Raw genomic sequence first — 25686 nt, 5'->3', positions numbered from 1 at the left:
ACAGCCACATCACAGAGTTGCTGCTTGCCTGGAGAGTTACTGTGGCTGGAAGGTAAACTGAGAAGGGATGAATTCCTCATGCAGCTTGATAATCAGGGCCTAGAAAATCAATGTGCAACTGAAGAGAATTCAAACACTAGGATATACGAGCAGAGTACTTCTCTGTTGGCATCTGAAGAATTCATAACTCATTCACAAGGAAACCTTTAAGGTGCTCGTCATTGCAGGTGTATTTTCCTGTTCCAGTAATCACAATTCTCCTAGCAATCAGTTTTGAAAGTTGTCTTATTCCTGCAGTGCAAAAATCCTGCTAGTGAACATCCCCCAGCTGCACTCATAATTATTTCTGATTAAAAGTGCCCTGGCCTGACAGCACCAGGGAAATTAATAGCAGAAGCTCCCTACAAGTTTTAGAAGATGAGCAGAGACATACTCCCTCTTAAAATTATTTAAGCAGGTGCTGTGGGAAGCCATTGCTTTTATAAGGCTCTTCAGATGTTTACAGCAAAACATTTTTTCCCAGTGATTGAATTTTTCAAAGTACTAAAATACCAGGGAGAAATATGTTTCCCACCAGCTTTATGGCTCCCTGGCTGCATTCTATACAAACCTTGTATCTGCCTGGACACAAACACTCCATTGCAGAAAGATACCCTGCCATTTTAACAAGCTGTACTGCTTTGAAAGGGTACACTGCATCACCAGTGGGAATGGCAGTACCTCGAGACTAATACTTCTTTAAGGGTACTATTTTAGTAAAGCAGACCTCAGTAATTTGTTCCTGACTCTTATACACCCTTGTTTTATTAAAGGTATTTTACATGTGTGGAGGAGATTACTACCACTCCTATTTCCTCCACTGCTTGGCTTTAATGGATGGTGTGGAATATAATATTTATTAAGCCTAAGCAGGGGAGGACATAACAGCAGAATTGTCCTTTGTAACCTATTTTACACAGCTGTAAAATAAACCTTAATAAAGCAGGTGTAATTATCCAGGAATATCTAGGAAATAGTGCTCTGCCTGCTTCAAATGTTTGGAGGGCTTAACTGCTGGTTATACACATACTTCAAGAAATTGAACTCAGCAGTAACAGTATTGATCTTGCTTCAGTACTATTTGGAAATCTATTAAGAGCTGAAGTGCCTTGTGTGCCATAATTACTGTGTTAGTAGCCATCATATCATGGTAACTATGAGCTCTATATACTCTTAACTCTGTAATCCTACAGCAGACAGACAGCTCACAGAAATATTTATACTCACTAACTTACAACTTTAAGAGGTCCTTTGCCTTATTCTGATGACAGCCAGAGTCCCCCAGCTGGCTCCCTGGCCAGTCATTTCAGGTGAGCACTAAGCTTTGATGTCATGGAATTACATCATTCCTTACTGCTCGGGTCTCTTTGTATTTGTTTATGGCCAGAGAGGGTTTATGCTTCCTGTCTGGGACCCAAAGGGCAATGAGTGTTGTGATTCCAGCGTAGTTTTGCCTGAGATCAGGAGCACAGCTTTTTCACCCAGCGTATGCACAGCTGCCATTTGGCTAGTTCCCTGGCCTGGGAAGACAAGGGGTGGCACATTAGCAGGTGTAGCAGGCAGGTGGAGTTTTTCAGGTGCAAAATAGGGATGCAGGCATGTGTGCCATTCTGGTGGAAACCTGGTCCCACTGAGCACAGCTACCTGGAAGCATTTATATAGTTCTGTGGGGCTTGTGAGTAGGAAAAATTGGCCTCTTTCTAATGAGATCTGGTTCAAGTTATTGGTTGTATTACTGAGTGCTGCAGTTAGGCAGTAGCTGATAAAAATTATGTAAAAGCACATTGTATGTTTTTATTACAGTGAGTGGGACATGAAAGAGGTTTGCCCCAGCGTGGTGGCACAGAGGGCCTTTTTGGGGTGCACAGCCTGGCAGTTCGTAAGCACAGACATACATGGCTTTGGCTTCAGCCCAGCTTGCCCACGACAGCAGAGCTGGGGCCGTGGCTGTTGCAGGCAGCTGCCAGCTCATCCTGCCCGTTCTGCAAGTAACACCTACTGGATGCTCCCTCCTGCCTAGAAGCAGGTAGCAGCAGTTAACGTGGTGCTGGGATTAAGTTGTTCCCCTTCTCCCCTCATCCTCCCGGCTGGGTGCCCAGGCACGGCTGAAGTGTGTGTGATGGATCCGAAGGTGATGCTGACTGGTCACAGTGGTGTGTGGGCAGGAGCTGGCTGGCATGTGCTGCCTAAGGACAGGGCAGAGCAGGGGCAGTCCTGCCTGCACGTGGACCCCATGTCTGTGTGCAGGGCACTGCTGCTCTCCACCAGCTCTGGCTGCCTGTGCTGGTGGGCTGACAGTTCTGTTAACAGACGTTCTTCAGCTTGCACACCATCAACCTGTTCCTGTGTGACCTCATCACACCCAGCCTGTGTTTCCTCACTTTTCTCACACTGTAATTTTAGTGTTTATTGTGCTGCTGCTTTGGGTAGTTTTGGTCTTCTGCTTCTTGTATGAGGTCTCTTCTTGGTGGCAGTCATCAGAATCTGTTTCAAAGGAAAACAGGAAAAGATTTTGTAGCAAGGACCTAATACAGCCTTGCAAGAAACTGAATCCTGATCAGATATTCCAGAAGCACTTGGAAAGCCATTCCGGCCTTCCCCCTTCCTTCCTCATTTCTTCCTCCTGTTGTGCTATTTTTTTTTTCCTAAATGAACATTGTGGAAATGATTTGGACTGAAGTTATTACATTAATTATCCAAGCTGACATTTTTGCAGTGTGTGAAAGGACAGGGTGGTATGTAAAATAGATGCACTAAGAACACCTACAGTATGACAACAAGTAGCAGGGTAATTGCTGAAAATGAAGTCTTTTCTGCTGTCCCTTCCCTTCAACATCTGTTGTTCCATATGGAGTCATAAATATTTGCAACAAAATAGTTGAAGAAATAATCTCAACATTAATAGGGAAAAGCTGAATCCGCCAAGAAAATCGAAGAATCTTTTTTTCTTCTTTTCTTGGCAAGTTCTTCCTACCCATCCCCATCTGACAGTTTAAAATCGCAGTAGAAGAATACTCAGGCTACACTGAGGCTTCAAAATTCTCACAACCCCCCACCTTTGTGAGTAGTAGCAGGAGAGTTAGCTGAGAAAGAGTGGGAAATCTCTTGATAATGGCCATGAGGAGTTTGTTTAGTTTGTTTCATTTTCTTCCTGCCTTCCACAGCACAGTAGTTTTATTACTCACCTGTTCTTGGGTGGCTCACATTTTCACTGTGCTGTCAGTAGAAATACTGCTTCTGGTCGGTGTGAGGATGACAAGCTACTCTTACCAGGTGAAAGGAACTAGTTACTTAAATTGCCACATGGAGAATGCAGATCGATAGCACTTAAACTGCCACGGAGATTAAGGAGCAGTTTACAGCACAGAACAATTTTGGAATCCAGATTAGCAAAACCTGCCTGAGGAGCAGCTCACAGGAGAAAGCAGACGTAACAATAGTGTCACAGAGACTTGGCCTTGCAAATAAGGGCTGTGCACAGAAAATACAGACTCTGCGAGGCTTTGTCTAGTTATTAGTAGCCTTTATAGTACTTACTCTCCTCAGTGGCCAGAATGTAATGAGGTGACAGTAGTTGTATTTGCCTGCCTTAATCTGTACATACTGAACTTCAGACTGGAGGCCCCTGCAGTGAAGCACCTCTGTTCTGATGGTTATTTTCATCCTGCAAACCCAGCAGCTTGAGTCCTTTTTCTTTTTCCCCCCAAGGTTTGAATTAATAAAATATTTTCAGGTGTTTTTACCATCAGTGCCATGTGAGCATCAGTGTATAGTGTAAATACTAAGTTATAAATAGGTATCATTTTCTGTGTTATTAATGAGAGTACATTGATGAAAATGTCAAAGCTGTATAATTATGCACCTCTTGATAAAGAGTGCACAGATAAAGACAATTTGTAAACTGTAATTTCAGCCTTTTCTTAGGAAAATGTTATTTCTTTGAGTTTTGCCTCCTTCTCCTGTTAGACCCCAAGGGGCTGCCTTACAAGGTCCCTGAGGCAAACACCACCCACTGTTGCAGAGAACAGGTGCCCAGAAGGGGCTGCCTGCCCTGCTGGCACATTTGGCTTTCTCTTTGTTCACTAGTCCACACATTCAGATTTTCCCAAGACAAGGCACTGCTCTACTCTGCGTTTAAAACGAGGAAGAGATTATTAAACACTCTCCAGGACAAAAATCAGCTGAGTTCAGAGTGCATGGAGGAGAGCCAGCCTTGACATGGATACCATGGGCAGGAGACAGGTCATGTTGCTGTCTTGTGATAGCTTCCAAAAGCTTTTAAGGCCACCTGGAAACGTAGCTCTGATGATTAGGTACTGTTTTTAAGGGGCACTGTCTTTCTGGCAAAGCTGAGCAGTGAGACCTGCCTGTGTGCTATCACAGTGTGTCAGTAAGTTGAAAATGGAATAAAGTCTGATTTAAAGCTCGTGCACTGGATTCATCAGCTGCACCCCAACTGCGTTCCTCGACCCTGCTCATTCAGGGACTGTAATTAAGAAAAACAGCAGTGACTTTAAATTTGGCCCCTGAATCACAAGGTTAAAGCAGTAAATTTCTGTCTGATTGGAGCCAGGGTAGGAAGAGGTGGCGTCTCTTTCTCACTGATGAGCAGCTCAGCTCCTGGCAGAGGAGCAGTGAGGGAGAAAAAGGCAGGCAGAGGAGTATGGAGGATTTTTCGTTGGTAAGGCCCTGAGGACAACACTGCCCTAACAGACCTGAGGGTGCATCTATCTGAACGTTTGAGGCAGTGCTGCAGATTGCAGGGCTTTGTATTTACTGGGAAAGAAACCAATTCCACTAGTTCCCAGTTAAACAACACAGCAGTTGCCAAGCTTTGAATTAAAACAAGGGGTCTCACCTTTTTGGAAAACCATATTTTGCACTGGAAGTGTAGAATTTGGGCCCTGATTCAGGCCATGCTTGGGCAGGGCTGCCTGGCATTGCTTCTGTGAAGTTAGTGTACGGCTGGAAGTGAAGGGAGCTCCTGCCACAGTCCTGGTGTGTCGGTTCAGAAGAGTCTGTCAGCCCTTGAGGCAAGTAGAACATGTCTTGTTTTCAGCGATGAGCAGCATGCACAGCCCAGCTGACATCACAGCTCCTTTCTTTTGTTAAAAGTAAAAAGGTTATCAGAGTCTCTGGGCTGTTCTTTTGTAGCTATAGACCATTACAGGTAATCCCCTCGCGCTGAGCTGGAGCTCAACCAATGATACTTGTGATGAACCATTTTAGGCCCTTAGCTTTCTAAACAGTATGTCACAGGCAAGAAAAAGGAACGACCCAGCTGCCATCTATGTCCAAAATGCTGGCAGCAGGCTGAAATCAGATGTCTTAGTAACTAACAGATTAGTAAGGAGAAATGGTTTCTCTCTTCTCCATACACCACATAGTTATTTTGTTCATGAGTTAGATTCTGTGAGCTACTGGAGGTGCTCCAGAGAAAGTTCTGAAGTGTCTCTGAAGAAATGCCCTGGGGGCCTAACTAGTGTTAGGCAAGATGTAACCTGCAGCTTTAATGTTTCTACCTTGTTTCGAGAGGGATGTGACATGTCAGGGGCATCAGATCTGTGGTGATGCCTTCTGAAACAATATAAACCAGCTGGCAACTAAAGCTGCCTGTTGGTGTAGGCCAGGCACTGGCACACAGGGAGCAGTTCGTGGGTCTGGTGTTCCCCGTGCCACACTTAGTCCCTACCTTGTTGCTTCATTTTCCAATCCCTATTTCTGCAACTTAGGCAGAAGACAGAGAACAAAACACTTCAGTATACTGAATTAAGAACAAGCAGCACTTTCTAGCAGATTTCCTTGTGCTTTCCCAAGCTCATTTCCCACTCACTGTGGGTATTTGCTGTGTAGTTCTTGTCTCTGCAATACAATTCTTTTTTTCATCCATTCACCTGGATGCCAGCTAGAAATTAAAGACTGCACTCCAGTCCTCCAAAGGGATTGCTGAATGCCACTGTGCCGCCTGGCAGGTGTAGCAAACGAGCTTGATAAAAGTAGCTCCCACTTTGCTTCAATGAAGAGAAAGGTTACTTGTGTCCTTGCTTAGGTTGTAGTTGTCCTAGCTTTATTTCTTGCTTATTCTGTTGTACTGCATGTGCGAGTGCAGCTTCCAGCAGTTACATTTTTAGTGTTCTTTAAAATGAAAATGCTTATATCAACATCTTTCCCCCCCTTCTATTAAAGAGATGTGTTTGATACAGTCCACAGCAAATGCTTCCAACACATGCCACTTTTAATTGCTTTACCAATTACGATTCCTCAAGTCTAGCTAATAAATTCCTGCCTAACTGTGCACTTGCTCAGAATACGGGCGAGATGTAGACACCATTCAGATGTGAAGACCTATTACAAGACTGAAATAGATTTCTAATGCATTTATCATTCATCTTTGCAGAGTGTGATTTCAATCAGAGAAAAAAAATGATGAATGGTTTGACAGCTTCCACCCATATAGGCTAAAACATAATATGCTGCTTCGAGTTTTCAGCTATTACAGACTTTAACATGCAATGTGACCTTGGTCTGCAAAGCATGTTTGGTTAGCACAAAAACTTAATCATAAGAAGTCATAAGTAGAATCCTTCTTCTTTACTGCCCTTTTTCTGGGACTTGGAAATTTATTGCTTCTGGGACAGGTAGGATATGAACAATGGGCCAAATAGAGTCCAGGGTTATCTCATCTGTGTGAAAACTGCTGCTGAAAATCGATGTGACCTCTGCTACACTGTCATCCCAATTCCCACCCTCTGTGTCCTATTTGTCTTTCGGTAGAAGCTTAGATCTGTGTGCTGTCTCTATGTGTCTCTCTTGGGCCAGATTATCAAAATGAATCATTGCCTGCATACCTCTTATATTTCTATTTATTTTCCTGGTGTTGACTAGGTCTGATGAAATATGATTCTTTTTGCATTTGATCCTCACTGCAGCAAGCAGCACCTAATTTAGCCATGTCTATCTCTTTAAAGAAGAGTAATACTATTTTGAAACTTCAATCTGCTGTACAGTAACATTACAAACCACAGAGCATGCAGCCTGTCTTCACAGTCAATAGTAATTTTCCTTTCAGCCAATTTAATGTTATTACTTTCATCTCCAAATAGGAGGGATTTCTAGAGACTTTAAAGCAGCTATAGTTTTGTTATGCACACTTCATGGATTACTTTCCTCTTCAAATGCCACTTCTCTTTAGAGTCTTTGTGTGACTTAGGTGTTATTTCTGTGCAACAACTGAGCAGTTTATTTTGAAAATTCTGCCCGTGAGAGAAGAGATTTGAGTATGAGCAATGGTGTGTCTGAATCAGCAGGAACACTGAGCTCAAAGCATGCCACCAGAGTTGTGGGGCTTTTTTAAATGCATCAGTTGGTAAATTACAGGAACACAGCTCTAAAAATGATAGCTACAGAAGTGTGTGGAGGTTCCTGCCTTTGCTGTTACCAGTCCTGAGGACTCATTATGGAGATGTTCTATTTAATGAACTCACACGGTGCAAGCCAGATACTCCCTAAACAGAGCTTTCAAAGGCTACCTGAGAACTGCTCTCCTGCTTGGCTGTCAGTAGGTGTGTTTTTAAGACACGGCAAAAAGAGCTCAGGAGATGCTGCTGGAGTTTGTTAAACTGGATAATAGCACTGCTGTGATTTAATTTGTGGCTGTCAGGTTCTGTCTGAGTTGTGGTTTTGGCTAAATAACCGAGGTGGGAGATGGAGGCCTTCTGAATATGGTATGGACTCACTGTAACTCTTGGCTTTAATGTGACCAGGACCCTTGACAAATGAAAGTATCAGGACTGGCTGTGCAGCTGCCCCTCGAAAGCCCATGCGTGGTGAACCTATGGTCAATGTGTTAATTGTGAGCTTAATGAAAGCTATTGCTGAGGTGGTACTCATCATGATTTCTGCAAGTGCAGGAACAAACTTCCTGGGAATAGTAGAGAGAAATAGTTTTTAATATTTCAGAGAAGTGTGCAGAGTTTGGCTTCGAAGGCTGCTAGGTTTTAATTTTTGAAATGATTTTTTTCCCAACGATTAAGTTGATGTCTAAGATGAATATGCAGGGAAGAAGTACTCAAGGGATCCGAGAGGAGGAGCTGTATTTACTAACCTAAAATATGTTTACGTTACCCTGTTAAAAATGTGAATTCATTGGTGGCAGTGCTGATTCATCACCAAATGGTTTGAAAAACAACAACTAATGTTATTTGCTCCTGGCCACACATTCCTACTGCCTCTGCACAGCTTGAGCTCTACCAAGATGATCTATTTGAAACAAGGAGTGAAGGGGAAGTGACCAGGGCCCACTCTTACAATTTGTAAGAGCTGCATCAATCTCCTCCTGTGCAGTAAATCACAGCAGAGAGGCTGGAGCTGGGGCACATCTCCTCTGCGGCCGCTCCTCTGACCCCTGCCACCCTCCCTGTGCTCGCTAAACCTGGGGCAGAGATCACTCAGCAAGGCAGGTTGGGCTGCTGCCTGGAACTAGAAAGGCTGACAGTAGCAAGGTACTTGTTAAGGGGACTTGCTCTGACACTTCACTGACAACATGGAGTTGGTGCTAGCTAAGCAGGAGGGAATGACTCAGTGGAGATCATTTACTGCTGAGTGCAGGAAGGGTAACGTTAGAGGAATAAAGAGCTGTGATACACGTCTTGATTAGAATTTTGTCAAGGTTATAGCCACAAAAAAATGCACAGCACAGAGTGGCAAACGTGATAGAACTGAGAGAGTCCATTCAGGTTTAATGACCTGCGTAATACTGTCGTAATCCTCTGGTACAGTTCTGTGGGACCTGAGCTGTAAGGGTCTGCTACTGCTGTGTTATTGGCTTCAGGCTATGTATTACTGTGCTCTGCTGTTTGCAAACTGCCCTGGGTGGCAGCCACAGCTGCCTGAAGACTGAAGCCATGATGTCAGGTGTGTTAATGCACTTGTATTTTGACTTGCAGGTAAGCACAGTGCCAGTCTCTAAAAATTACATTGATCTGTATCTCCAGTGCTTTCCGATGATGCTTTTAAACCTGTCTTTACAGAAGAGGTCCAAATTGCCATTCCAATAATGAAACCAACCTTAGATAAAGTCCAACTGGCTGGACAGGCCTTGCCTCCTGGATTTCCGGCGCCATTTCTCTTTGCTGATGGCCTTTCATCAGTAGAAACACTATTAACCAACATCCAGGTAAATTACTCTGTGGGGCCAGGCTGTGTCATGCTAGATAAAATGTGTTCCTTTCTCAGTCTCTTTAAAACGCTTCAGAAACTATTTTGTATCTGCAGTTCTCATTTCTTTTCTTTAATGTAATGCTGAGGTTCCCCCTGTCTGGCATTACTGATGTTGAAAGGGTTTATTCCCTTGTCTGTTTGACTTCCTAGTTGGCAGTCATGGTCACATTAAAATTCACCAGCCTCATGACTTCTCCTTTGCTTCTCCCTGCCGTTGGCTGAGGTCAGCAGCGCTGTGGCATTCTGTTTGTAATCAACCACAGCAGCAGGGGGAATGAGCAGAAGTTGCACTGAGTGATTCCTTGCCACACAACTGCTCCTGTATAACAACTAGCTACTTCAAAGGCCCAGTCAAGTCCCAGTCCCTAGGTTCCTCCTTTTCATTTGTTTTCTGTTTTCCTAGAGGGTGTGAGAGAAACAAGTGGGTTAATGTTGGCACAGCTGAAGCGAGCTGCTGTGTTCGTATCGTACATTTGCCTGTGTTTCAGGGCCTACTGAAAGTGGCTGTGGACAACGCCAGAGTCCAGGAAAAGCAGATACAGCAGGAAAAGAAAGAGTTAAAGATGGAACTTTGTAGAGAGAGAGAACTCAGAGAGAGCTTGGAAAGGCAACTTACAGCTGAGCTGCAAAGCAGAGGTGAGTGACTGAAAAATGGAGTTTAGCTATCTATTCAACACATGAGCCTTTGGCATTTCCAGCTGGAGCTGTGAGGACTTGGCGTCAGCTGCCATTCACAGCTCAGTGCAGTGCAGCAGCAGCCCTGAGCTGGTAATGGAAGATTCAGATCTAATCAAAACAGAAGGAAGCACAGTGCTCGCCCAGCAGACAGAGCACTGACTGATCAGTTCCTGGAGGGCAGCTGGCCACAGAGAGTTTGGGCAGGTTGCGTGGGGGAGAGCGGATGGGTTTCATGGCTCTCACCTGCATCTTTAGCCCTCTGCCTCTGTACTCCCAGCCTGATTTCTTCATCTGACAGTTTGAATTCCTTTTGTTTTCTGCTCTTATCCTCAAGCACTCAGAATCAGTCTCACTGTGAGAAAGATGCTGTAATGTGAGTATTTAGGTGATTTGTTTTTCATGACTGGCCCACATTTCTGTGGTTTAGGTGCTAGGCAGCTGCTTTTTCTTGTGGAGAACTTCAGTAGAGAAGCTACAAGAGATTGTCTGCTGAAGTGCAAGATCTGAAGCTAACAACCCTAGATAATTTCTTTTTTTTTCCATCAGGAGAGGGAGGTAGACCAGCACTCCCCATATGGAGCCTCCGAAGACAAACCCATGACTGTTTAGAAGCTTTTGATAATAACAGGCAATTAAGTTGGTAAATCTGAATTTTGTGCTGTGGTACTGCAAGGGAGGCAGCATTCTTTTTAAAGCTCAGATCTGCATCTGAAGGAGAGGGAGAGCACTGTGCTGTGCCAAAAGCCACTTCTAGAGTACATCCATGAAATGACAAAGATAGCCTAGATAAGATCAAAAATGTAGGTGCCAAGTACTATCTTCAGTGCATTTTGAGCTGACGTTAAGTGTGTAGAGCAGAGCTGCCTGCAGCACCAAGTAAGAAGCAAAAAAGAAGGGCCACGGTCACAAGTGGAATTGTACAGGGTCAGTAAATGCTGCTGAAGTTGTTACCTTGCTCTGAGTGTTCAAAAGGTTGCATCCCCCCAGTCTGAGTATGGGTGAGATGCTGCATCTCTCTACATTACACACAGAGAGTGGTGATCAAGGGCACAATGTCCACCTGGAGACCAGTGCCAAGTGGCATCCCCCCGGGGGTCAGTGCTGGGACCACTGCTGTTTTAACATCTTGGTCAGTGATATGGACAGACACAGCGAGTGCACCCTCAGGAGGTTTGCAGATGGCACCAAGCTGCGTGGCACAGTCAACTTGCTAGAGGGTAGGAATGCCATCAAGAGGGACCTGGACAGGCTGGAGAGGTGGGCCCACGCCAACATCATGACATTCAGCAAGGCCAAGTGTAAGGTCCTGCACCTGAGTGGGCACAATCCAAGCAGAGATACAGGCCAAGTGGTGAATGGCTGAGAGCAGCCCTGAGGAGCAGGACCTGGGGGAGTGAATGGCTGAGAGCAGCCCTGAGGAGCAGGAGCCTGCAGAGTGAGTGCAGCCCAGACACAACCCTGTGCTGGGCTGCAGCAAGAGCAGTGTGGCCAGCAGGGCAAGGGAGGGGATTCTGCCCCTTTGCTCTGCTCTCCTGAGACCTCACCTGGAGCCCTGTGTGCAGTTCTGGAGCCCCCAGCACAAAAAGGAGATGGAACTGTTTGAGCCAGTCCAGGGGAGGCTGTGAAGATGCTCAGAGGGCTGGATGAGCTCTGCTATGAGAACAGGCTACAAGAGTTGGGGTTCTTCAGCCTGGAGAAGGTCTCCCCAAAGCCTTCAGTATCTGAAGGGGACCTACAGGAAGGCTGGGGAGGGACTATTGACAAGGTTTTGTAATGACAGGACAAGGGGTAATGGGTTTAAGCTTGAAGAGGGGACAATTAAACTGGATGTTAGGAAGAAGTTCTTTACAGTGAGGGTGGTGAAACACTGGCATGGGTTGCCCAGGGAGGTTGTGGATGCTTCCTCCCTGGAGGTGTTCAAGGCCAGGTTGGATGAGGCCTTGAGCGACCTGGATGAGCTTTGAGGTCCTTTCCAACCTAAACCATTCTATGATTCTATAAATCAGAACTTAACCTCCCTGTGAGCAGACAACACATAACGCAGTGCCTGCATCACACGGTCAACCAAACCACCAAGCCATCCACAGGCTTTGCTAGCTGCTCACCAGTGCTCAGTATCCTCAGAGGTGTCTAGGTCATGGCCACATGCACACCTTTACTGTAGAAAGTCAGAGCTGCCTGGAGTGGTTTTGTGTTTTGTTTCATACCAGATTCGTGCCTATTTGAAATTGTTCTCTAGTGCTAGAACTGGGCCATTGAACATAAACACCTTTACTGTCTCCATGATACATTAATTGTGCTCTAAGAGCTATTCTTACTATTTACATTTCAGCAACAATTCAGAAACGCTTGAAGAAAGAAAAGAAGGCAAAGAGAAAATTGCAGGAGGCTTTGGAATTTGAATCCAAGAGGAGAGAACAAGTGGAACAGGCGCTTAAACAGGCCACATCAGGTGACGGTCTCAGGATGTTAAATGGTAATGTCTGAGTTGGCCTTTCACAGTTAGCTTAAAATCATGTTTAACTGAGTGAAAACACAGGCGATGCACAGAGCAAGTTCCAGCCTGAACCCCCTTTCCTGAAATAATTAGAAATCTATTTCAGGCCATGTGCTCTGGGTCATGAATTTAAAAACATAAGTAAGTCTGCAGGCAGAGAACCAGAGCAGTTTACACAGGCATGACAAGAAATGCTGGATACATTACCAGAGAAATCTGGTACAGTGCCAGCTAAGACAATGTGAAATTTGGTTCCTGTAAGGTTCTCTGAACTCTCCTCTTGCAGCAGATTCAGTTTCAGAGCGGCTGAGTCTCATTTCAAAAGCCGTTTGGCTGAAGCCGGCTCAGCCCTAGCACTTATCAAGTTTGTTAAGAAGGTGTGGCAGCTTTCAGGGCTGACTGCAGCTTGGGTGGTTCCCAGGTACTGCTGTGAAACAACAGTAAATCGGTAACGCCTATGAAAAGGGTGATTGAGTTTTGGGTGGTGGGAGGACTTACTTGCTTTGCCTGCTTCATGTGATTGAGGGCAAAGTGAAGAGCTTTGGTTTGACTCTTCAAGATAGAAGCTAGTTGAGTCCAGTTCAGGGTCTGTAGCATTTAGCCTGTGCTTCTCTACCCCAAAGTCTCTGCAGAGGCCACAAGTCAGAGTCACGTCCAGGCTCAGCTGCCTTTGCATGTCCTGTAGCCTTCACATGAACTTTGTGCTGCCTGCTTTGGGCCCTGCTAGCAACTGAGCCATTGTGACACAAGCAGACTGCAAAAACTGCCTGAACTGCTGAGTGAAAATGATGAGTTTAGCTTGTCTTGAGTTCTCAGTTGTGTTTTTTAAGGTTAGGGCAGGCCTGTCTGTGTGAACTGCCATTGCTCCACTCAGTGATGGACTGTGAGCTGTGATTTATCTAGAGCACCTACAAGACATAAACTCTGTAAGTAGGAGAGCAACATCTTTCAGAGGTATTCTCATCTGCTGGGTTTTATAGTCCAGCATATCACTGTAACCAGGAGCTGGCTGGCTTTGCTGGTGCTCTGACAGTGAGCAGGGGTGATTCAGGCATAGATATACAGCTTGCAGTTCTACTGTCATGAGGGACAATGGCCCAAGGGAGAGTGGATGGACTGAGCCAGCAGAAAGCTTTCCTGCCGTCTCCACTGGGTCAAAAAAACGCCCAAATGGGGTCCCATGTGGACAGGCAACTCCTAGAGAGGAATGTCAGAGTAAAACTGAAATCCTGATGTTCTGTAAGGCCCTGCACCCAGATCCTGCCATCTCTGGTAAGCCCCAGCCACTCACACAGTTAGGAGCACTCAGCAGTTCTGGAGGCCACAAATTAAAGGGAAGCAGCACGCGAGCAATGTGATTAACAGAGCCTTGCATCTGCCGGTGCGGGCCTGCCTGCTAACGGTTTGATTTGCAGGCACACTCAGGTAGTCATATATATGTTAGTGCCTGCAAGAAGCTGATATTTACATGCTAATCTGATTGCACATGCAAATCAGGTAGCTCATTAGCATCTTAATCCACAATTTAATTGCAGGTACAATTTTATGACAACGAAATGTGAGGGGCTATTCTGAGTATTCTCAGTTTCACTCTGACAGTCTGTCTCGTTCAGCAGATGCTGTTATTAGGTACAGATGACTTTGTCATTCTACCTATAGACAGCAGGACTGAGAAAAAAGAGCCCTTTTAGATTAATGGATCAGTGCCCTGAACTTTCCTGCAAACTGGAATCTGAACTCCTGTGTCAGAGCAGTCACTTGGCATTTGAGAAGAAAAAAACTGTACATGTGAAAATACTTTTAAAATCATAAATACTTCTGGGGCTCTACACACAGCTCAGCTATTTCACTGGCACATGACTCACGGTATTCTCCTGCCTGTGGGCTGCAGTGACAGGCCTGCCCTGCTTTGACACAGTCTGGTTGGGCTGCAGGGTGACCAGCAAAATGTCACCTCCACACTGAATACCAGCACCCCAGCTCCAGTGACCTGAGTGGCAAGGGAGCAGTTGTTCACTGGGTGCTCCTATGCAGAGAAACTCCAAAATCATATCCACGGCTCCCTCTCAGGTGTGGGAGTTTTCTTGCTGTAATCTCAGTGCTGTATGCCAAGGCAAGCAGCTGTTTCTGTGGGCTCTGAGGTGCCATGGATTCAAATCGCATACCCTTCATGCTAATCCTTGTTGGCACAAGGTGGATAATGGCATCTGTTATCGCAACACCCTGGGGTGTTGGAGCCCCCACCCTGAAGGACTCCGCATGCAGAGGCATTATCAATGTGAGATTAAATAGTTCAGAAGTGCAGATCACTATGAGGCTTCCCCAACTTGGAAATCAGAGCCCAGTCCATTTTGGAAAGGTCTCCTCAGAACTCTGGAAGTGTTTCAGATCCCCTCAGCTGTAGGCATGGTTTGGGTGATGAAACATAGCTGACAACATCCTGAGCTGAGCCTTCAGTGCAGGTTGCACAGCCTAAGTCCTGCCACTAGGGTGCCAGTGCCTGTATTCTTTGGTGCTTTGCAGGTAGGTGGCTTGGAGAGTTCATGTTAATATTGTCACAGTTTGATTGCAACTTTTCCCTTGCATATGTCTCCTAAAGGATTTTGCAGCCACAATAGTGTCATGTGTTGGTTATTATCTGATTGCCAGACAAATGTGAGGCACGTTAAAAATAATTCACTGTGAGACCAGTAATGTTTGCACATCTTGGATACAATTTACTACTGAGAATTCTATGAAGACCAAATGTTTTGTGCAAGACCTTGTAACTTGGAGATCACCCTCATTTGCTATAAATATTTTTCTAAAGATGCATGAGAGAAGGACAAAGGGGACTGAATTAATCTTCAGTGTCACATCTTTCAGATGCTGGAATCCCAGATATGGAAATAGAACACAACGGAACCCAGCATGACAGCGCAGCAATGCAAGGTGCAGTATGTACCACAGCCTGCCACAGAGCTTTGCAGTGTTCAAATGTAAATGAAATGCAGGGTAGTTGTTGCCTCTGTCTCTCGGTTTTCTTGCTGTAAGATAACTGCACACTTCATTCTGTTTGCATGTTCAGTGCCTTTGAAAGATCTGTTCTTTGCAAGACAGGAAATGAAACTTTTTTCAGTTAAAATGTAGAAAACTCCTGTTGAGCTCTCAGATACATTTGCTTAGTACAACAGTAATTTTACACAGGGTTTATCTTGCTATAGCAGTTTAGTTCAACTCTTACTTACCTATCATGATCAGAGATGTTTTCAAAGAACACAGGGACTGCAGTGGCCAAGGAAAGCCATGTTCACGTTACAAGCAGATACACAGAGCTGTGTGGTGACTGCTGTGAGTAGCAACATCAGAGCATTGTCTCAGGGCTTCCCAAAGAGATTATTCTGGTGCACTCTGGCTGTCGGCCTGGGCAGGAAGTGATGTGACCACTGTCTGTGGGAGCTGAAAGGTTATCTTCAGTGCCTGTTTGAGAGACACAGAAAATGCATAGTTTGAGCAATTTGGTAATTTGGTTTGAGCAGTTTGAAAATGGAAATTCTCTGCCTGTGGAGAAAGTCCAGGTATGTAGCTCTTCTGCAAAACCAGCCCTTGCCTCCCTTCAGTCTCGTGCCATGGTCACGACACCATTCGATTCTCCACTGGCTTCCTGAGCAGCCTGGAGACAACTGCCTGTTCCCCTGTAACTGTTTCTGCTTACAGCCCTTCCACCCTTTCTCCTGATTCATGCAGTGGTAAGGCGCCAAAATAACCTGTCTGGTAACTCAGGACCCTTCAGCAGAGCTGGCAGAGGGGCTGCAGGGCAGCTTTAAGTACCAACACCACTTGGAGCATTTCTCAACTGTTCAAGCTTGACTTTGCATACCTCTGGTAGGCAGCTGTCATCCATCTGTTGTCTGTACACAAAAGCTTTCAGATACTTTGGTGCCGCCTCTTCCTGTGATTGTAGATTTGTATGCTCTGCATTACAGAGAATCACAGCTTGATCAGGATGCACACACAACACAGGGGGCATGTATGTACACATGAGTAGATTTGTGCTCTGTGTACTGCAGCTGCAAAATCGTCTTCACCAAAATACTGGACTAGCACCTGGGAGAGACATATGGTTACATTTCCTTATGTTTCTGATCTAGTGATAATGCCTGCTGAGTGCTCAGTGCTCTTCCAGAAAGATTCTGAGATATGGACAGAATCTGGTGAAAAAGGGAAGTTCAGTTCTCAGTTGAAGAAGAGAAGTTACAGTTGGCTCATCTGTGTCTTACTGTCAAGAACGATTATAAAGGACAGTGGGGAAAGTGATGCATAGCCACTTCCAACAACCCTTTGCTTGCTGGGAGGAGAACTTTCTGGCACTTCCTGTAGTCTGTTGACACACCAGAAAACCTCATGATTTTATGAATTGTATTTCAGCTTAGGTTTTGGTGGTGGTGGTGTTTGGGTTTTCCATCTGATCCCAACTACAGCATTATTTAGTTTTAAGAGGTTTTGGATTGTGCAGTTTTTGTTCAGGTTATGAGCAAAAAGTTCCACTGTGTTCAGTGTCCCTGGCTTGGTGCTCCTCTGTGTAAACCAAGCATGTCTTGTGCAGTAGTTGTAAGCTGTCCTGTACTGCTCGATGGCAAAACATCTCTTTTCTTCACCACAGCAATGGTGACCTGTGCTGGGTTCAGTGTGGTAATGCTCTTCACATAGAAACATGCCATGAGTTTAGTTGGCTTCCACTAAGCACTCTCAGCTGATAAAAAGGCCTCTGACGAGCTCTCTGTAGAGCTTGTTTAGATTTCAAGGTGTTCCTGTCCCGTAGCACCATCACTCCCATTTTTATTTGTGCTGATACTGTAATATCTTTTTGATTCTTATCCTTTGATTACAGTTCTTGCTCTTGACAGCTACTCTTGCCCTGCTGCCTCTAACAATTGGAGCACACTCTCTCACTGCCCCCCTTCATTTGCTGCCTTTGTTTTTTGCACCCTGGGAGAAGGAAGGGTCAAAACACATCTCTAATAGCAAGCTCTTTCCTGGCTTCCAAAATCTCTCTCTCCTGCACAGAAGAGAAAGCTTTAGCATCAATGCAGACCTTTCTTTTTCTGTTGTCAATAGCTCTGCTGGACAGAAATCTATCATTCACATAGTGCCTTCCCTTTGAAATTCAATTAGTTGCATTGCTGCTACCTCCTTAAGATGGTTTAAAGGAAATTACAGAAATACTTCAGAACCACCTTTCAGAGTCATTAAGTCACATCATATTTTATGCTTATTTCTTAAAATGATTTTACTAACACAAGCTGTTCCTATACAGGGATTCTGGTCTGCATTATAAATCTTTCCTGTTTAGCTGACTCCTTTTCCCTCTGCTTTTTCTATTAATGGAATGGAGATTCTGTACAGACTTGGAACTTCTGTGAACTCCACAGTCCAGTACCTTCATCCTCTGCATACCTGATCTTCTAGCCCAGCACAGCTTGAGCCAACGAGCTTTTTAGCTGACAACATGGGAAGCAAATAGCTGCTGTACTCCTGAAGCCTCCTGCACAGCTGAGTGGCACAGGAGAAGGTGCTGCATGCACACAGATCTCCTTCTGGTCTTGCTTCCATAACTCACTTGTGGGCCAGCAAGATAGTGCATCAACCATTTCATCAGCCAATCTCCACTTCACATAAAATAAACATACTGGGTGTCATTAAGTGCACCTTCAGATCAATGATTTTTGCAAATGACATTCAAGTACCATTGGAGTGGTGCATTTTTGCTGATAAAAGCAAATTAAATTAGCACAACTACAAGTGTGCTGATAAAAACTAAACCCGAACAGCAGCACCATTAGCTAACAAAGTAATATTTTCTCTTTACTGCTTTCTGCCATTTAGTTATTATCCTATTGGAAATCTAATTATAATCCTTTTACTCCCTAGTCAAACTTCACAGTTTTTGCAAGCTTAGCACTGACAAGTGATTTCATTACATTTGATTGCCTGTGCCCAGATTGACTTAACTTCACTCTGAGACCTAAAAGCCCTCTCAGTTTCTCAGATTCCCTGTTTGCACATTACAGCAACAGCTCCTTTAATTAATTAGCATGAACAGCAGTAACATGAACTGCTGAACAGAAAATAACATCAGTTTATGATCACAGGGAGACTTCTCCTTTTGCATGTTTATACCTTAGTTAACTTTTGTATTACTATATTTCATTGTTAGGGGATATTGGAGCGATCAGCAAAGCAATGTTATCTTAAAATCCTTAAAAATAGAGCTTACCATAAGACTGGATGGTAACAGCTTACAAAAAATGAAAGACTCTGTTCCAAGAAGGAAGCAGCAGCCTAGGCAGATGGACTTTTCTGGGGAGAAGACATGGTTCAGAGGAAACACAAGTACTGCCTGCACCAGGAGCCTGACCCAGGGCTGCTGCTGGTTTTGTTTGTGACGTAACCTGGCAGAGATTTAGCACTAAAACTTTCGGTTACTGCAGAAAGCTTCTTCTTTTTATCCATTTGCCAAAGAGGAAGGACTGCTGAAGTCTGGAGGATCTTTTGGTTTTCACTGTTCAGAGCAACTGCACTGTATTTTTCCAGTATTCTGGTATAACCTGGCAGTTTTCAAATCCAGCCTCTGGTGAAAGTGGGACAGGGAAGAGAGGGGTGCTGTTTTTGAGAGATTTATTTGTTACCCTATCAAACTGTACCTCCAAGTGCTGCAGTCCACTGAAAGCAGCCACTCCATAGAATTTCAGGGTACACTGCAATTGTAAGGGGCAAATTCAGTGTTTCCCAGCTGCAGTGCTATTGTCTTGGACCTTCTTTTATAGAAAGAACAAATGCTCAAGCACTTACACTTTCATGTAAGAATTTACCAGAACCTTGGAATTAGAAACTCTTGAGACTAAACAGAAGCCTGGTACTTCTTCCTGGGGAGCAAGGTCTGTTATCTTCCTCCTTTCAGTCTTAGGCCTTTTCTCCTTCCTGCTGTCCAAGCCATGCTCTGTCCCTAGAGTGTCCCCTGCTTTGGATTATTAAGCCTCTGGTAGTTCCTTTGTGTTGTGTCATGGGGCAGTGTTTCTAGAAACACTCCCCTGAAGGCTGTGTGCAGTCACCAGGCTGGCACAGCCCTGTAGGTGCTGAAAGCCCTCTCAGTGCCAGTTGAGGTTGGGAAGGGGCCTCTCCAGTAACTGCCCATGAGGCTACTGCTCTGGCTGACTTGGGGCTCACCTGCTCCTGCCACGAACGCAGGCTGGACTGCTGATCTTAATCCCAGTGCTATTTCTGCTTCTGGTATGCAGCACTGTTATATCCCTCTGTAAGCACACACACCTATGAGGGAGGAAGCTGAGAGTTTGTGAAACAAGAGGTAGGTAAAAGTTTCCCCAGGAGGCTGAGTGTGAAGGTCTGTACCTTTCTACTCTTAGAGTGGCTAGAACATTTATTCAATAACTCAGTGTCAGTGGCTTGCCTGTTTCCTAAACAGGAGGCACTGTTATCTCCCTGTCTGCTCAAACTGACAGCAGCGACCCAGCATCTGCAGAGTTTGTATTCAGTGAGCACAGCCTTGCCCTTGGCTGTTGTGACTTGTTAGGAATCCTATTTTGTGCACAAGTTTCTAATATGGATGTGGAAATACCTGACAGAGCCCACTCAGCAGACCAAAGCATGAGTCAGGGAGAAACCCCAAAAGCAGCAGCTCCCTGAGTGACTTTCTCCCCAGTCTAGTGGCAAGTGTTACCTGCACACTCCCGCGCTGGAGCTGTGCCGGCTCACCGAGGCTGCGTCCTGCCGCTGCCCTGCCTGGGCTGGGTTTGCCATCAGCATTACTGGGGTGCATTTGCTGACACAAATTATGACGGCACACATGGAAGTTTTGGGTTAAAGCACTTGAATGGAAGTACAGCTGAGTTCCTGACTTAAAGATACTCCTTAGAGGCTCACAAAGGATCCAGGAGATTGAGAGGTATTCAGAAGGCTGGAAAAAAAAAAGAGAAAAGCGGGGAAAAAAGGTGACTAAAGGTGCAGATGACAATCGCTGCTCTTGGAGCTGTCCCTTGTACACATTAAAACCTTGAAAGACAAACAATGATACTGTTGCTAAAGGAGAGTGCCAGAGGTGAACGTACACCCTGGAGTAAGGGCTCAGGGAACACCATCCTGAGGGGAAATTGCAGTTATCAGCCCAGGCTGTGACTCACAGAAACTGTGAGATCTTTACTTGCCTTAAACATTCTGAAGGGAAAAGAATCCTTTCTAAATGTCTTCCTTATTAAGCCAGTCATGCATTTCACTGTAGGTTGTAAAGCAGCAGAACATGCACAGGGGGCTCATAAGCATATTTTAGTGTTAGGGAATATCATTTATACAGTTTTTATATTGTCAATATTACCCCTAGAGAATGAGATTAGGCTTTAAACTACTGTAAATCTCGGCTTTTGCTCACCTTTGTATCATTTCATTTTTTAATAGAATGAAGCCCACATAAATGAATATTTGATTAAGGGATAAACCTAATAAAAGAATACATTTATTGCACACAGATTTATTCAAATCTTTGCTGTATAATACAGTAAAATGGTCTGTGGCTTGCAGTCAGCTGCACTGAGGGGCTGGTGAACACTCTTCAGAAAGATGGATTTGACAACGTGGCATTGTCTTTCGTGTCTGAGTGCTAGCACAGATGCTCCAAACACTTTAATTCCTCATAGGTGGTTGCTGTGTGACGTTGTTAATGCCATGGAGTTCAGTTTATTGCACAGCAACCAAAAGTGGTTTAATTTCTGGAGAATATGGAGAGCTTTATAAAAATGGAAATATTTAGCTGTACAGTTCCTGTTTACTGATCACTAATATCTCCTGGGTGGCTGCACTGTGCTTGAGCTTTGGCATTTACTTGCTCTCTTTTACAGGTAATTCCAGATACCTCTCTTGAACTTCCCTTGAGAAATAAAAGGAGTAGGAAGGAAAAATGAAACTTATTTCAAAGTTGACAGTCGCTCCATCAGCCTGCGGTGCCCTCAGTGACCACCTCTTACCTTAGCCTGAAAAAACACTTTTTAAAATACACTAAAAATACCAAGAATTTTAGAAGCAAAGGTTACTGATCCCGTTTTTGATAAACAGCTCATCTCTTGAATGCACAGCAGGATTGCTCCCCTCCTTTCTGCGAGGGCCATGCCGCCAAGGGCAGCTCCACGGAGGTGCAGTCCTGCTCCTTCCTGTGCTGTCTTGGCACCGAACAGCAAAGCTACCAGGGGTGCAGCTGACACCCAGCAGCCAGTTTCATAGCAAGTCATGGACCTTGCTTCTGCTGGCTCCCACTGATAGTACACAGACTGAGCCCCCAGCACGTCTGTCAGCCCCACCTGGTGCAGGGGTCAGGAGGCAGACACCTCTGTCCCTCTGGCTGCTGAGCAGACGGGTGGGCTTTGGATGCCCAGGACCTGTGTTGCTGTGGCTGTTCTGTGAAGAACGCAGACCTGCTGTGGTGTTGCCTCGCAGGAGCACGCTGTGCCACAACTGCAGCCTTCTGCAACACCTACCAACACTGTGCCTAGGATTTTCTGAAGGCAGTCAAACCTGCAGTCTCTGGCAGTGGCTACCTTTTCCAGAAGGAGTAGTTTACTGCAGGCAGTCTACAAGTGGAAGAAGCCATGTGCATGTGCAACTCCCTAGTAATTGGAAGGAGAAAAACCAAAAAACAGCCCAACCCCACAGTGTTCAGTGTTTGCACTTCTGCTCACCCCTAAACAGGCTCTAGTACCTGTAGGACAATAAGTTTCACCAGCCAAAGGGCTAAGGCTGCTTTTAGTCTGCTCTTTGGAGGTTCCCATGCTCCCGGCTGTGCCTCAGGAGACATCAGGGTCCCTGGCTTTTCCGATCTTTATCCGTGTTTACACCCAAAATACATATTAGATCATCTCTCTTTGGAGAGTCTGAGCCTCCTTAAAACCATGAAACATTCAATTACTAATTAGCTGTTTCCTGTTCCTAATGAAGTGAACATGTCAGATTTGGATTAAAATTCAGCTACTGCTCTCCTCTGTTTATGGTTCCAGATGTTTTTGTTTTATCTAGGAGGTTACTTTGACAGCTACTGCTAAATGATAAATCACTCATATTATAGCTGAAATGCATTCTGAAATTGAAATGTGGCAAACTTTGAGATTGCTCCAAGGATCAGTGTCAGTTGGCAGGTCAATACTTGTTCCTTCCTTACAAGTGCTCAGTATTGGCATATGCAAAGCAGGAGCAGGGAGATGTCAGCATTAGACAAAATGCTTCTCAATATTATCATTTTGCTATCATCTTCCAGATCAGTACGTGTGGGCTTAGCTGGCTGCATCCGTGATGCATTGGGTAATGAAGGACAATATGGACTCTTGTTAGCTTTTGTTTCTGTGGGCATTTTAATTACTTTTTGTTCTCTTGGTTTAAAGTTGCTCACCATGAAAAATCACAGTTGATAGGTACTGTGAGCAGCAGTATTTTTGAGAAGGAATTAAATGGCTTTCTGCTTGTTTCCATAAAGGAATGAAAGAAGAGATTTCCAAGAACAGACATTGGTTTACTGCTATTGCAAGCTTTAATGCAATGCAGTGCTGCTTTAGCAGCCTGCTACTGGAAGGCTTTGTGCATGCAATCATGGTGCCATGTTACTGGCTCTATCTTAGAGAGGCGCACACTGCAAGAGACGATAAAAAAGGAGAATGGGTGTTCAGTGAAAAAGCCAAAGTTAAAGTGTTTATAGCCTCTGCACAGTAGGTGCTGGCTGGCAAGCAGTGTCAGAGACAAGGCTGGTGGGTTTTTAAGCCCAGCCACAGATGTGCTACTGTGTTGGATGGCGGTCAGCGTGCTGGGACCAGCTCATTCCTCTGCATAATGCTGACCTCTCAAGGGCTTTGCAGGGCTTTCTCATCAGGGGCTTCTTGTTCCCGGTGTAAAATGTCCTTGCATGATGGATAGTTTATATCAGGCCTAGATCTGATCATTTGGCTTGAGGAAGGAAACTCCACAAACCAGTATGGAAGTGCACCTAAGTCTAAGTTCAGGATAAGCCTATATAGCTGACCTCTTCTCCTTTCTTACCTCTAGAAAACAGGACATACATCAAACCCACCATCATGTACTGAAGGGAACACCGATTGCTGACCACTGTCTAATGACCACTATTTGAAGACTTCTACAGTTGCTGAAAATGACCCTTCCAACCTTCGATGCCTTCAGTACTGTGTGAGGAAGAGGATTTGTAGCATGACACTTGAAGGACGATTGCCAGCAGCTGACTGCTGCTGCCTCGCAAACTGCCGCGTTGAGGAACACTGAGACTTTTTACAAGCTTACCATACCAAACCAAGCCTGTTGCAACAGATCATTTTTAGCTCCCTGGAGATAGAAAGGAGTTTTAGTATTTTTAAGCACATTGCAGGAAATATCCCCCCCCAAAAAAAAGAACTTCTTTTGGTTTTGTTTTCTAAGGAGGTAGCTATTACTGCATAGCAATGGCACAATGGTTTGAAGCCACTGAGGCCCTCACTGGCTGTACATCATCCAAGTCCAGTTTATCACTGAAACTGTCCACGATGGAGCTGTTTCGATTGTGTTTATAAATTAAGCTTTGTTTACTGAAGCAGATACTCAATATATATTACGTTTTAAAGAAGAAATGTCTGTACATTTTTTAAAAGAATGATGTAAAAATTGTCCTTTCCTTAGATGACCAATTCAGAAGTGTGAGCTCGACCCTAACAGCTGACATCAGATGAGGATTATAATGGAGGCTTTTTTTTTTATGCTCAGTTCAGCTTGGCTTTGGTCTTTTAAGATGAAAACAAAAAAAATGAATATGCAGTAGAGTGTTAGGTAATGGAAACTTTTCAGTCTGGTTTCTCTGTTGTACCATATTAAGTTAAAGTACACATTCTTTGTTAAAAATGTTCTTGCTAAAAATACAGTATTAAAATTTTTTTTGTTTGACTTTGGAAATCTTTTAAGATTTTTTTTTTATTATTACCTTTTTTGGGGACTGTGAATTCCCATAGTTGCTGTACTGCTGCAAAACAATATTTTGCACTACTGAAAATACTTGAAGAACTGACTTGACTTAATAAAGAGGGTGGGTTGGTATTAAACATCTCCCTAATTATTTTATATTCCAAATTGTGAGCTGTGCAGCTCAGACACTCCTTTCTCAGAAGAGGTGGCACGAGCTGGTTTGTGTCAAGTGGGGTTCAGTCATCACCTGGTCACGTTGTGCTTTCAGGCAGAGGTACAAACTCACCCATCCTTAGGTTTACATACACCACTCTGAATTAAATCACCTAAAAGCAAATGCCCCTTTAAACAGCTCTGTGGGGAATGTCTGCCCTGTGATCAGGTGTTCTACTGTCTATGGCATTCAGCAGTCTTTCTAGCACTAGGTAGTGTGTGCTTCACAGTGTGCTCTGCAACACAGCAGAGCAGAATCACCTGGGTTTTCATTCCTAACAAAGCTTTCAGCTTAGCAAGGCGGCAGCTCAGGACAGGCTGGCCTCTGTTTTACAGGTGATCAGACTAATCATCAAAATAGTCTCACAATGTGCAAACAAGGTTTGCTCCACCTGATTTTATAGCCAGGGCTGCGATCTCTGCATTCATCACACTGATGTTGATCAAGCAGTCTGAGATGGAATGATACAAAGAAACAGGACACTGGGAATTGCCAGGTCCATGAAAGCTCCCATGTCAGTAAACACTGCAGAACCTGAATTTAAACTCTGTCTTTGCCTAGTTATTAATTTTAGTTGCCATTCCACTGGAATTCTGAAGTGAGGGTTAGACTACCTTTGTTCCAAATGTTACTTGGATGAAAGACTGGGAACAGCCCTTGGAATGGTGCTGCATTTCTGGCTGCACCAGCACTGCTGTCACTCCTGTCTACTGCAGATTTTGAAGCCACCTCTTTGGTGAGTTACCTGGTATCAGGCATATTAGAGACTTAAAGAACCAAATATTCCAGGGTGTGCAAATGCAGCATTTTTGCAGTTTTCCTTAGTCTCCATAAAAGCTGTTTTAGCCTTTCCCTCCTCAGTAGCTGATCTACATTTCTTAAGGCTATGCTGATAGTAGGCTGATGAGCAGATCATTGATTTCTAATTTGTCCTTCCCAGAATAGTTTTAAATGTCAAAGTACTGGCAAATGAGATTGAGGAAACTGATGAACTTCAGAGACTGGATCTGTTAAGTCTTTACTGGATAGCTCCTGATAAATAGTGACAAACCAAGACTCTGAGGTT

General features: G+C 44.5%; 1 protein-coding gene across 2 annotated transcripts in view; it reads left to right on the top strand.

The window, feature by feature from the left end:
- Nucleotides 1-24397, top strand: part of DACH2 (dachshund family transcription factor 2) — a 280125-nt gene extending 255728 nt beyond the window's left edge. Inside the window, exons 8-12 of one of the 2 annotated variants that reach the window (XM_064158956.1) lie at nt 9069-9214; nt 9747-9894; nt 12269-12388; nt 15299-15364; nt 23507-24397. In XM_064158956.1, coding sequence (XP_064015026.1) covers nt 9069-9214; nt 9747-9894; nt 12269-12388; nt 15299-15364; nt 23507-23544 — 518 coding nt within the window. In that variant the 3' untranslated portion in view covers nt 23545-24397. Of the gene's footprint in view, nt 1-9068; nt 9215-9746; nt 9895-12268; nt 12413-15298; nt 15365-23506 lie in introns of both variants that reach the window. The other variant, XM_064158954.1, reaches the window with a different exon arrangement.
- The last annotated feature ends 1289 nt before the right edge of the window (nt 24398-25686 follow it).

Source organism: Pogoniulus pusillus, chromosome 19, assembly GCF_015220805.1.
Source record: "Pogoniulus pusillus isolate bPogPus1 chromosome 19, bPogPus1.pri, whole genome shotgun sequence".
Lineage (NCBI taxonomy): Eukaryota > Metazoa > Chordata > Aves > Piciformes > Lybiidae > Pogoniulus > Pogoniulus pusillus.
The sequence above is the reverse complement of the archived record's forward strand: the minus strand, read 5'-3'. Positions and strand labels throughout refer to the sequence as shown.